This window comes from Fukomys damarensis, unplaced genomic scaffold (assembly GCF_012274545.1).
Source record: "Fukomys damarensis isolate Sample0158 unplaced genomic scaffold, DMR_v1.0_HiC HiC_scaffold_9, whole genome shotgun sequence".
In the NCBI taxonomy this organism is placed as follows: Eukaryota; Metazoa; Chordata; class Mammalia; order Rodentia; family Bathyergidae; genus Fukomys; species Fukomys damarensis.
Window position 1 is genome coordinate 22,646,606 of NW_022900921.1, and position 13,150 is coordinate 22,659,755.

The window sequence follows — 13,150 nt, forward strand, 5'->3', positions numbered from 1 at the left end:
GAATACTAGTGACATAGGGGTCAGGGATTTGGTTTAGTGGTTCTGCCACCTGCCTCGCAAGCGCAAGGGCTCGAGCTCGATTCCTGGCACAGAAAAAAATATAGTGACGTGAACTGGTGACATATATGGCATATATTAAAATATCACATTCATACAGAACTTTTCTGTAATTTATTTGGCTGATTTACAAAATGTTAAAATATGAAGATTATCTTAGAGAATCCTCATTTTACACATGACATCTGAGGAACAGAGTTGTTACAGGAATAATGGGAAATATGGTGCATAGTTCAGGAGTTGTTATTTATTTTTTGTTACCAGTATAATTTATACTGTGCTGCAAGTATGATCGATTCAGCCTTTTATTTTTGGTCACTGTGGTTGGTAGGAAAAAAAGCTGAATTGAAACTGTCCAGAAACTTGGTTTCTAACTCTGACTCTGCAATTAACTCTTTGTTTGTTTGTTTTTTGAGATAGGGTCTCATTATGTAGTTGAAACTGACCTGGAACTCACTATGTAGCCCAGGCTGATCTCGAATTTACAGCTATCCTCCTGCCTCAGCCTCCCAAGTGCTGGGATTACAGGCATGTGCCACCACGCCCGGCTTGCCATTAACTCTTTGAGAAATTTTGAGCAGTCATTTACCCTGGTAGAGTTTTGTTTTGTTTTGTTTTGCAGTACGGGGGATTGAATTTAGGATCTTGAGCTTGCAAGACAGGTGGCGGCACCATTGAGCTAAATTCCTAACGCTCTAGGTTTTTAAAAGCTCTTAAAACAGTTCTTTACAATATGATTCTTTAAACATTATTTCCTTTCATTTACTTACTTAGTAAATGTTTACTTTGCTTGTTGTTAGGTCTGGTTAAACTAATTAATCTTGATCTTTTTAGGTTGATTATTCTAGACCTTCAGCAAAACACAGGAAAATAGCTACCTCATTTCGTGATACTTCTCTCAAAGACATATTTGTACTAGCATGCTCTCTTCTAAAAGAGGTAAATTATTTAATAATTCAATTTATTGGTTTGAGTATTTAGGAGATTTTAAGAGGCTCAAAATAATTTAAATGGATTTTCCCCCCAATTCTGCCTCTAAAAGAATTATTATGGACAGTCTTAAATACAATAAATTTGTACAAATCTATAAGTGGTTCCAAGAAATCAACATTTACTTACTGAATATATAAGGTAAAATCCAAAGGAAACTTAGTAAGTTACCCTTAGATAGTTTCATTGTCTCCTTACTGTAGATTAATTGTGAAATCTAATTGTCATAGTTTTTTTTCCTGCCTGCCCATACTTTGCATACAAAAAAATGAAATGATGTTGTTTTTATAATTCATCAATTGTCAAAATTTATTCATCATTTAGCAAGCATAGCTGAATTGATTAATTTCTTTAGGAAATTATAATTCTCTTTTGGTTACATATGTCCTATTGAACATTAATGATCACATGATTCCCAATTGTTTCATGTTCTCTTACATAATACAGGGATTCCATCAGGCTGCTCAAGGTTTTTAGTTGGCGTAGTAAAGCATTTCCCAAAGTATGTTCCAGTAAGCATTAGTTTCTATGTACAGTGGTACCTCAGTTCACAAACTTAATTCTTTTTGTGATGCTGGTCACAGACCAAGTTGATTGTGAACCAAATCAAATTCAGTGGATAGGTTCATTGTTGACCTTATGGGGAAATTTGATTCAGCTTGTAACCAACTCAGTTTGTGACCAGCTTTGTGAAAAGAATTATGTTCTGTGTATTTCAGTTCTGTGGTAGAGCTTGAGTCTTCCTCATCCTAAATAGTTGGAACTAAATATATTTCAGATTTTGGAGTTTTTTGGTTTTGGAATATCTGCATAGACTTTATTGGTTGAGCATCCTTGATGCAAAATTCTGAAATTTACCAAAGTTGAATCCTTTTTGAGTGGCATATGTTTTGGATTACAAGGCATTTTGGATTTTGGGGTTAGGGATGCTCAATTTGTACAATAACATGATACTTTCTGCATTAAATGAGACTAAAAGATCTGGTCTTAAAATTTTTCTTTTAGTATGGCATAATTTAACTTGTACAAATGTAAGTAGAATAGTATAATTGATGCCTTTGAAACTTTTAACCAACTCAACAGTAACAACTCATGACTAACTTTGTTTCATCTCTCTCTACCTAGCCACTTTATTTCTTTGCATATTATTTCTAGGAGAACCCCAAGTTTCATATCACTTTCTTTACAAATATTTTGTGAGTTATCTTTAAGTGGTTTGATCTTTTCATGTTGTGGCAGAGTGGACATTAATTTGATGGTAGGATTGTTCTCCAGAAGCTTGTGGGTATTCTTCCACTCAGTTTTGACAACCTTTGCTACTCAAATACAGGTTATTCTATACATAAAGTTAACCAGGTTTTCCTTGAGAAAAGTTGTATTTTCAGTTTGTTAAAAGCATTCGTTGAACTAACAATTCCTGTGTACATACACATATGCTATGTAGAGTATTTGTCCTCAAGTTGCGTCTAACAACTTTAGGTGACCTGTATTGTGTTGTTAAATGTAAACATTCTCACTTTACAAAATTAAATTTGACAAGCTTGGGAGCGTTCAGAGTGGTACGGCCATAGACGCAAAGTTAAATTTGAAATAGTCTGTTATGAAAGAAATTTGTAATAGTGATTTTACCATTTTTCCTTTATATTTGGGACAATATAACTTTCTTAATTTTTTTTTTTTTGCATTTGACGTTACTTGAATATGTCAAGTTAACATTTACTACTATATTTCATAATGTTTTATTTTACTTTCAATTTCTTTCAGGTATTGTCCAAACCTTTGAATCTTCAGGAGCAATGTCAACAAAATCTGGTAATGCAGGTCTTGAAACTGGTCCTCAACTGCTTAAGCTTTGACTTTATTGGCAACTCAGCAGATGAATCTGCAGATGATCTTTGCACACTGCAGATACCAACGACCTGGAGAACAAGTAAGAAAAAATTTTGCAACAAGGGTGGTCAACATAAATGGTGCAGAAGTAAGCAATATAGTTGCTGTGTGTATAGTCATCTCTCTTTTTTCACTAGCAATCAAAAAGATCTCAGGAGGATTTGTAACCCAAAGTAGCTGTTGGTCACAGTATTGTAATGTTTTCTTCAATTTATAGCGTAGTAACTGCCATATTTTGATTTAGAACAAAAGAAAAGATAGCTGTAAAACTAGGTAGGAAAATCAAGAGTTCTTTAAATTTTCAGATAAATTCAGTAGGGAAGGATCCATTAGTTAGCAAGAAGTGTTAACATATTTTTCAGGTTTATAAAGAGAATGAGTTAGAGTAAGTAAATTAATGGAATTGAGTTGGAACTTTCCTAGAGGAGAAATACCAAGAGAAAAATCTGATTTATTTTCCTCATATCCCAGAAGAATGGTAGCACTAGGGTACTTCTGAAATCCAATTTGGGGAATGAATCTGAAATGGCTGACAAAAGATTGTACTTTTAACATGATCTTTTCTACCACTTGTGCAGCTAAACAATTGCCTTTTCTCATCTCTTTCCTCTCTGCACTATTCCCTTGCTTCCTAAGACCAGAACTTTTTTCCTTAAATTAAAACTGGAGATGCTTCATATATAGCATTACCTGGTACAATAGAACACCACAGATCTTATGAGAACCTCTAATATGGAAATCAAAGACTAAAACAACAAAAAGAGACTTGTGTTCTGTATCTTGGCTGCTGATGGTTTCATGAATCAACATATGTAATTAAAAATTGCAAGACTAAAAACATGCATGTATACACAGGAGTATATTTAAAACGGAAATTTGAATTAATTTTGTGAAATGTATCAATGTACATTTCTTAATTGTACTGTAATTTAGTCTTGCAAGAAATTACCATTGTGAGAAACTGGATGAACTGTTGTATCTATCATTATTTGTTGATGCAACTACAGTATGAATCCACAGTTATCTTGAAGTTTAAGGAAAAAATTAAGGAATTAATATAAACAGAGACAAGGTAGAGTAGGGTTTAAAAAATATATAATAACAATTCCCACGAGAGGTAACAAAAGGAAGTACATCTCTGAAATAAAAACAGGTTATTGTTTTTAAAGTGAAAGTTCAGAGAATTGCCACATTTAAGAGGCAGTTGCCAAATACTGCACTCAGTAGAAGAGTTAGAAGAGAAAGTTAATGAAATTTAGAAAGAACAATAAAGCAAAGAGTTGTTTAATAAGACAAAAATTTATACATATATAAAATTAGAAGATGAAACAAGAGGTCTTGCTTCTAACTGTAATGTGTTACAAAAAGAGAACAGAGAAATCAGAAGGAAATTTGCAAACACATATCCAAAACGTTCACAGCACTGAAGGATGTTTTTGGATTGAAAGGGCCTCCTGAGTACCTAGCATAATGAATGAAAAGTGATATGCACCAAGCCTCTGAATCACGACATTTCAAAATGTGAATACAGGAAAAAGCCCTCAGTTGTAATGGAATTAGACTTCTCAATAACAGTTTTGAAAGCTAGAAAACAATAAAATAGTCCTCAGGCTTCTGAGGAAAAATTATTTTCAAACTAGATGCAAAATATTGTGTATGATAAAGACCTTTTCAGACGTGTCCTCTCAAAATTTATCTTGCACTTGCTATCAAGAAACTGATGTCATAGCCAATAAAGTAGAAGGGCATTTGGGAAAAAGACAAGACAATGAGTAGATGTTAAAAGGAGACAGAGAACAACTATTTCAAGTTGGAGCCTCTGAGAGGTGTGAGTAGGAGAATGGAAATGGTAAGTTATATGATGTTATAGATTTTGTGGAAAAGGTTTTGAAGAACATTTTATAAATTTGTCAGAGCATTTGGGAACAATTAGTGGCAGATAGATGTATAACTAACCACTGAAAAGATGCTGTGATTAAATACAGAGTGTGTGATGTAATTGTAGCATACTCCTAAGCTGTTAACATTCTTTACATAGTTATAGTAAATATAAATACTTTAGAATTGATTTAATCACAAATGGTAATAATAGTAGAAGGAGAAGGATGTAGAGAGTGGTACAGGTATAATTGCTAGGTGAATGATTAGCTAAAACCTCATATAACTGAATGAGAATTCAACTGATACCTAGAGTTAAAAAAAAACAACAAAAGCAGTATAAAGTATTTGGAAATACATGCATATGTATATATATATATGTGTGTGTGTGTGATTGAAAGGCACATATTTGTAATGGCCTGTGATACAGCTTTTGTATTACATAGTACTATTTACTTTTTGAATTTTTAAATAATGTTTATATTACTAATATAAATGAAGTAGTGAGAGCATTATCCTATTAAAACTGTAGATTCTACGTAGAAATAAGGACCATCTTAGCTGGTTAATTTTTGTCTCTATATTGTTGCATCTTTTATGGGAAAGTGGCTAGGAATTTAATATAGCCAAAACTAGAGTAGCTACATGTGGAGACACTGGAGTTCTCAGTTTGTGTGATAATGTCTTATTATTGGATTGAAAGTAATACTATTAGAATATAATTTTTTTTCAGTTTTCCTGGAACCAGAAACATTGGATCTTTTCTTCAATTTGTATCATTCACTTCCACCACTACTGTCTCAGTTGGTAAGTAAAAGTCATCCATTACATCATTGAAAATATCTGTGATCTTTAATTAAAGTAAGGGGTGACAAGTATTTATTATCAAGGATTCTACTTATGTATTTGATTGGTTTGATCTTTCACAAATAGTTCTTACAGTTTTGGGGATGTATATTGCTTCAGCTCTTGCTAGATTTTATTTATTTCTATCTTCCCCCTTTTTTTAATGTTGAGCTCAGAACCAGTAACTCTTGATTTTTTTTTCAAAAATATTTTTGGCCTATCAAAGGCCAAAGCCAATACAACTAGTCAATCTCTATCTTTCTTCCTAATTAGTTTCCACAGGGCCCATGTCCAGCAGTCAGCCACACCATCTAGACCTTCCTTTCTCTTACTTCTCTCTAATACTTCCTCAACCTTCTCTGCCTTCATATATGTTCTTAGGCTTGATAGACAGCTTTCATTAGATTTCTCTGAATGAGAAACAAAGTGGATCTTCTTATTTGACTTGTGCTCATTACTCTTGTTCATTTATTTTTTAATAAAATTTTATTGCATGCTCCAGAATTCTTAAAACTCTTGATATATATGTAAATATATATATAAAACTATATATTCAAGAGTTTTAAGAATTTAGGAGCATATGCATATATATATATCATGACATATATGTGTGTGTGTGTGTGTGTGTGTGTGTTACATAAGAGACTATAGGCTCCATCTTTGTAGCATCTAAAATATATTCGTAATATTAAGACAATTGTAAGTTTAGTATCCAAACTTTGAGAAATAAGGGGGAATTCTAGTGCCATTTCCTGAAATAAGATGTTTCAGATTTCAAGTACGTATTAGTGGTGTACTTATATGGCAATGTTACCACTTAGAATAAAGGAACAAATTCATAAAACTATTTCCTTTAAAAAACATGTCCATTCTTGAATCAAGAGTTTAAGGTGGTGGTAGTTAAACTGAATTTCACTGGGTATTTGTGTTTTTAGGTGATGTCATAGCCTGTCTTTCAACTAGAACAATGTTACTTTTAATTATTTAAAAACTGTAGTTCCTTATGTTTTAGGGTAAAACACAAAAGTACTGGTGATTGAAAAATAAGGTAGAAAACATCTGCTTTGTTCTCAATATAGTAACTGACATTTATCACCCTTATCCTATTATATGGTGCTTGTCTTACTTAGCCCTTATAGTGGCAGTGCAAGGTTACTAACACTACCCTCAGTAGGTACACCCCAAAAAACAAAAAACAGACCCAGAATGGCTAGGTGACTTCCAGTCAGGCAACAGGGTAATATTGGGAATTAAAACCCACATCTTTTGGAACCAAAAGCCCCCTTGTGTTTTGTTTTGTTGTTGTTGTTGTTGTTTTGTTTGTTTATTTGGCAAGAGTGGAAATTGAACCCAGGACCTTTACATTAAACTACATCCTGAGCCTTTTTTATATTTTATTTTGGGACAGGGTCTCACTACGTTGCCCAGTGGGACTTAATTAAATTTGCCATTCATCTTTGTAGCATCTAAAATATATTACTTGCTTTAGCTTTCTGTAAGAATGGTGGGATTACAGGTGTGCCACCACCATGCCTGGCTGGTGTTTTGTTTTACTTTTACTTCTTTTTTTTTGTACTGGAGATTGAACTTGGGATCTTGCACTTGCTTTTACTTTGAATACATTAAGTAATCCCCAGCCTGCACATCAGAGTTGCCTAGAGGTTTTATTTTGTTTGGTTTGGAAGGGGTGTTTTTTGTTGTTGTTTATTTTAACTATGGGGCCTGTGGCAGACTGGACCATGACTTAAAAAAAGGAAATCTTTTTAATTTTTTGAGTTTTCATCCCTATTCTAACCCTTGTCAAAAGAGCCAGACATTCTGTATGAAGCCTCCTAATTGATAATTTAAGTGTTGACAGCTAATTTTAATTTTTTTTAAGTGTTCAAGCAGTATGAATCAAAACAAAACATAGTCTGGTTTGGCCTAATGTTGTGACTTTTGGGCTTCTCTTAATAAGCAGACTTCAGTAGGTACCACTAGAATTAAGAACCCAAATAGTAAAATTGTCTGGAAACTTCAGGAAAGCGACTATACCACAGGTACTCCTTAGAATCTTCAGAAAGTAAATAACTCTTCTAGCAGCATTTTCCATACTGTTCCTTAAGGTACTTATGTATAATGCGAAATATTCCATGACCAAATAAGTTTGAGATGTGCTGGGTTAAGTCAAATTATATGATTTGTACCCCCTTTTGGGTTACTACATACAGTGCATAATTTAGAGTATTTTAAAAAAACATTGTACCATAAAATCATCATTTCTTTTTACTAGAACACCTGGTTCTTGTTTTGCAAGAATGAGACATCATAAGCAGTTGGGAGCTTCTGAACATATGTATATGCAGACTTTGCTCTGCAGAATTAGTGTATGAGAAAATATTAGAGGGGAAAACAGAAATAGGGATTTTAGTGGTGGAGCAGAAGGTTTGAAGGTAGTTACAATGGTTAATAGTATTTAGCTTTTATTTTTATAAAGTTTTTTATGAAAATAAAATATAAGTTAAAGATTAATAATTTTTATATGTGGCAATGTCTACTTTTAAAACTGAAATGAAATTTTCTTATTGCTTTTAGGCACTTTCATGTTTAGTGCAGTTTGCTTCTACAAGAAGGTCTTTATTTAGCAGTCCCGAACGTACCACATACCTTGGTAATTTAATTAAGGGAGTAAAAAGGATACTTGAAAACCCTCAGGTATTTATGAAGTAATTTAATTAATACTTAGCATATAGAAATAATATTTCTGCTCAAAGGCACATAATCTCATCATGAATTTATTATGATTCTAGAAGAAAATATTTAGTATCTTACTCTTCTTTCTTAGGTCTCATTTGTAGTAGAAATGGACAGTTTTAACAAGTGGGTATTTCCATAGAACGCTTCTATGTTTTTCCTCTTGATTCTTTTTCTTTTAGGCAAATTAGAATAGTATTGTATTACACTTCTGTCTTTTACCATTGTACTGCATTTCATTGGTTGCATTTGTTAATTTATTGAGGCAATTAATTTAGGGTCATACCTACCTTCTGAACTAGAAGATTTAATATAGTTTTAAATGATAATATTGGAAAAAGTGACTTTAAATAATGGAATACTGTCTTTTTTGCCCTCTTGTGGACAAATAAGAGTTTATTGATTTAAAAATCTACTCTGGGGGCCAGGGATTTAGCTCAGCGGTTCAGTAGCCTGCCTTGCAAGTGCAAGGACCTGCGTTCAATCCCCGGTACCAAAAATAAATAAATAAATAAAAATCTACTCTGCAGTAATTTTAGAGCTTCCCTGGCAATATTCTTTTGAGAGAATTGGAAAGCCATTATTAATGAGTGTTTCTGAGTGTCTAGATAAACATTCTGTGTCACTATTTTGTTTCTGGTTTAAAATATCTGTAGTTAAACTACAGATTTTAAAAGGGTAAATGGTAAGTTAAAGAGCTATGTCGAAGCCTCTTAGTTATGAATAACTTTGGAGGGGACAGATTATGTCTTTGTATGGAAATAAGGCATGATACAAAATAAAATATTTTATAGAAAGCAGTTATTTTGTAGGTTTTTCACAGAAGTATCTTAATAGGTTATGCATTTGTTTTATCTTTTCAGCATTAGTAAATTTGTTAGTTTTACTGGTAAATAGGATTTTACCAATATACTTTAAAACTTGTAGTTGCTTAACTCACTGTCATCAGCTTATACTGTAGAATATACTGTGCCAGTCTTAGATAGTTCTTGTAAATGACTTTCCAACGTCTCATATTGATGTTTTGTTGTGAAAATTATATTATTTTAGAATCTCAACTGTGTATTAAAAGACCTATGATTACAAAATGTCTTTTTGGCCTTTGGCCTTTAATAATTACTCATTATTATATATTCTTTTATAGAGCTGGCTCAGTATTAAACTGATGCTCTTTTAAACTTTATTTCATGCTAGCTACAGTACATACTGCAAAATACTGAAGCAATAGTGATGATAACACATTTGCCCTGTTTTCCAGGAGCTCATAGACAACTGGAGAGACACTTTGTTGGTCTTTCTTTTTAATCTATCCTCTCCTAAAAGTTACCTGTGTGTCTTTTAGGTATTTTATTAAATTTTGTTTTCTACATTGCAATAATTTGAATGACTGTCCATTTAGAAACAGGGAATTAACTTGAGGGCACAGTGACTGTAAGTACTTGTAAGTGTTGAATTAAAAGAAATTTCTATTATGTATGTGCCCATATACATACCATTTAAGTTTAGTTTGTATTGCTCATTTCTAGCATCCCATTCTTAATTTTTCATCTTAAGTACATTTCAAGTCCTTTGATGACTTCTGTTTAAAGCACTGTTCATTCTTTCATATTCTTCCTTTCACTGTCCCTCTCTGTCTCCATCTCTAAAAGGTCTCCAAAACAATATATTTTAGTCATTGTGGTTGAAAGCTTCTTTCACACTGTAGTCTGAGTTCCTTATACTTAATAATTAATGACAACATTTAGTTGCAGGAATCACTTGTTTCCTTATATTGTTGTCTACACAGTTGACCCAAAGTGTCCTAAATCACTATTGCAAACTAGGTAACATAATTAAATACTTTGGAATTTTGTTGGTTTTATTATCAATAGGTTGGTTTGTATAAAATGCTTTTCTTTTTGTCTCATAATTTAGGGTTTGTCTGATCCAGGTAATTACCATGAATTTTGTCGATTTTTAGCTTGTTTAAAGTCAAATTATCAGCTGGGAGAATTAGTCATGGTGAAGGAATACCCTGAAGTTATTAGACTGATTGCTAATTTTACTATCACTAGCTTACAGGTAAGTAAAAATATAATTGATGTTAATCTGTAGTTTTAGAACAATTTTTGGTGAAGGATAGTAGCACTATTCTTGTTTTAACATCTATTAATTTAACTGCTTTGTTGAAATGTTCTTTGTAGAAGTTTAGGTAAACACTTCATTGTGGCATTTATAAAAATAATTGTCGGGAGGCTGGGGATTTGGCTCAGTGGTTCCGCCACCTACCTCACAAATGCAAGGGTCTGAATTCAATCCCCGATACAAAAAAAAAAAAAAATTGTCAGGGCCAGGGATTTGGCTCAATGGTTCTGCTGCCTACCTCACAAGCTTGAGGGCCTGAGTTTGATCCCCGATGCTAAAAAAAAAGTCAAGCTACTTAAATGTCTAGTAACTGAGGGATCACTTGAGAAGCAAAAGTGAAATCTATATGAAGAACAAAGTGATAATTTATAGATTGTCTTATGGGAAAATTCTTTTTGTAGGTTTGGAGGAGGAGGTAACTAATCATATTTTCCATATGATGTCATCTCTATGAAAAATATACTGATGGAATGATTAAAAGGAAATATACTATTTTAATAATGGTCATGTCTGGGTGGTGTAAGAAGGTGTCGGTTTTGAGGGCCGGGGATTTAACTCAGTGGCACCGTGCCTGCCTTGCAAGCACAAGGTCCTGAATTTGATCTCTAGTACTCCCCCAAAGAAAAGGGTGTTGGTTTCTTTATTTTTTTGCATGTATAAATTTTCTTTAAGAAGTGTTAATTACCTATATAATCAGGCTAAAATTTTATGTAATCAGAATTTAAATTTTAAAATGTACAGTTAGTAATTTTGCTCTGTATTTCTTATTCTATAAAGGTATGTCATTTTGAATAACTTTCTCTATATTTCCTTGTAGCATTGGGAGTTTGCTCCCAACAGTGTTCATTATTTATTAACTCTGTGGCAAAGGATGGTAGCATCAGTTCCTTTTGTGAAGTCAACTGAACCCCACTTATTAGACACTTACGCACCTGAAATCACCAAGGCTTTTATCACTTCTCGGTTGGAATCTGTGGCCGTAGTTGTGAGGTATTTAAAAAGCTAAGGGTTTCTGTTATGTTTTCATCTTTTGCATCTTGGAAATTTTAAAGATTTGAAGTATAAGTTTTAAATTTACTCTTTAAAGTACAGCTCTATGAATTTTTTTTCAGCTTTAATTGAGTTTATTGGTACATTTTAGGGATACAGTACAGTTACATTCATTGTTGGGATCTTGTACCTCTACATGGCAAGTCTTGATTCTCATTTTTTCCCCTTACCCCTTCCCTCCCTTCACCCCCTCCTCCCCTCCCCATCTACAAACACTTTATTTTCATCTTTTCATTATCTCACATAAGCTCTGTGAATTTTGACAGTATACACATTTGTGTATAACTACCATCATGATAGGGATACTGAATGGTTCTGTCACCACAAATGATTTGTTGGATCTCTGTAGTCAGTCCTCAGTTCTGATGCTGACTGAGCTGTTTTGTTTTTGTGTAATTTTTGCCTTTTCTGGAATGTTGTATAAGTGAAATCATATAGTATGTATAGTTTTTAAAGTCTGGCTTCTTTCAATTAGCATGATGCATTTGAGATTCCTCCATATTGTATCAGTACTTATTTTCATTTCATTGCTCAGTAATATTCCATTTTGTGGATATATTAGTTTGTTTATCCATTTACTTGTTGATGGACATTTGGGTTGTTTCCACTTTGGCCGTGTGACTAAAACTGCTGAAGACATTCCTGTACAGATTTGTATCGATCTAAGTTTTTATTTCTCTTAAGTAAATACCTAAGTGTAAGATTTTTGGGTGGCATGATAAATGTGTATTTTCTTTTATAAAAAGCTGTCAATTATTTTCCAAAATAGCTATACTACTTTTTAAATCTTTTTTTTTTTTTGGTTTGTTGAGACAGGGTCTCACTATGTAGTTGAGACTGACCTGGAACTCACTATTGTAGCCCAGGCTGGTCTCGAACTCACAGCAATCCTCCTGCCTCAGCCTCCTGAGTGCTGGGATTACAGGCATGCGCCACCACGCCTGACTCAGTACTTTTGAAATTCTAACATAAAATTTTACTCCTGACATTTCTGAAGTGTCTAAGTAGAACCAGAGTGGCCAGTATTAGCTACAGAGAATTGAAGTAGAAATATCTAGGAAAATGTGAATGATATAAAGTGGCTATAAAATTTTGCAGACTTGCTTGACATGTAGGAAAGATCTGGTTGCTCTGTATTCTCACTAGCACTTCATGATATTGTCACTTCTCAAAAATTCTACCCATTCTAGTATATTATGATGCTTTATTGTGGATTTAATTTGCAGTCCCTTAATGAGGATAATGTGGAGCATCTTTCATGTGCTTATTTACCATCTTAATTTATTCTTTGGCAAAATGCCTATTGCCATTTTTTTTAAAGCAGGTTTTTCTTATTGAGATTTGAGTGATCTGTATATTCTGTTCACAAGTCTTTTAATCATATATAATTTTTTCTTTGCAACATATTTTCTCTGCATCTACCATTTCTTTTCATTTTCTTGAATGTTCAGAGGAACAGAAGTTTTAAATTTTATTGAAGACCACATTATCTTTTTCTTCTATATGTCATGTTTTAGTATCATATCTAAGGAACTTTTTGCCTTATCCAAAGTCACAAAGATTTTATTTTTATTCTAGAAGT

At 33.1% G+C, this 13,150-nt stretch overlaps 1 protein-coding gene across 1 annotated transcript in view; it reads left to right on the top strand.

The window, feature by feature from the left end:
- Positions 1-13,150, top strand: part of Ranbp17 (RAN binding protein 17) — a gene marked incomplete at its 5' end in the record, with an annotated part of 334,601 nt that overhangs the window by 28,209 nt on the left and 293,242 nt on the right. Inside the window, 6 exons of the mRNA XM_033761473.1 lie at positions 892-996; positions 2,812-2,977; positions 5,549-5,622; positions 8,236-8,355; positions 10,309-10,455; positions 11,336-11,508. Coding sequence (XP_033617364.1) covers positions 892-996; positions 2,812-2,977; positions 5,549-5,622; positions 8,236-8,355; positions 10,309-10,455; positions 11,336-11,508 — 785 coding nt within the window. The remainder of the gene's footprint in view (positions 1-891; positions 997-2,811; positions 2,978-5,548; positions 5,623-8,235; positions 8,356-10,308; positions 10,456-11,335; positions 11,509-13,150) is intronic.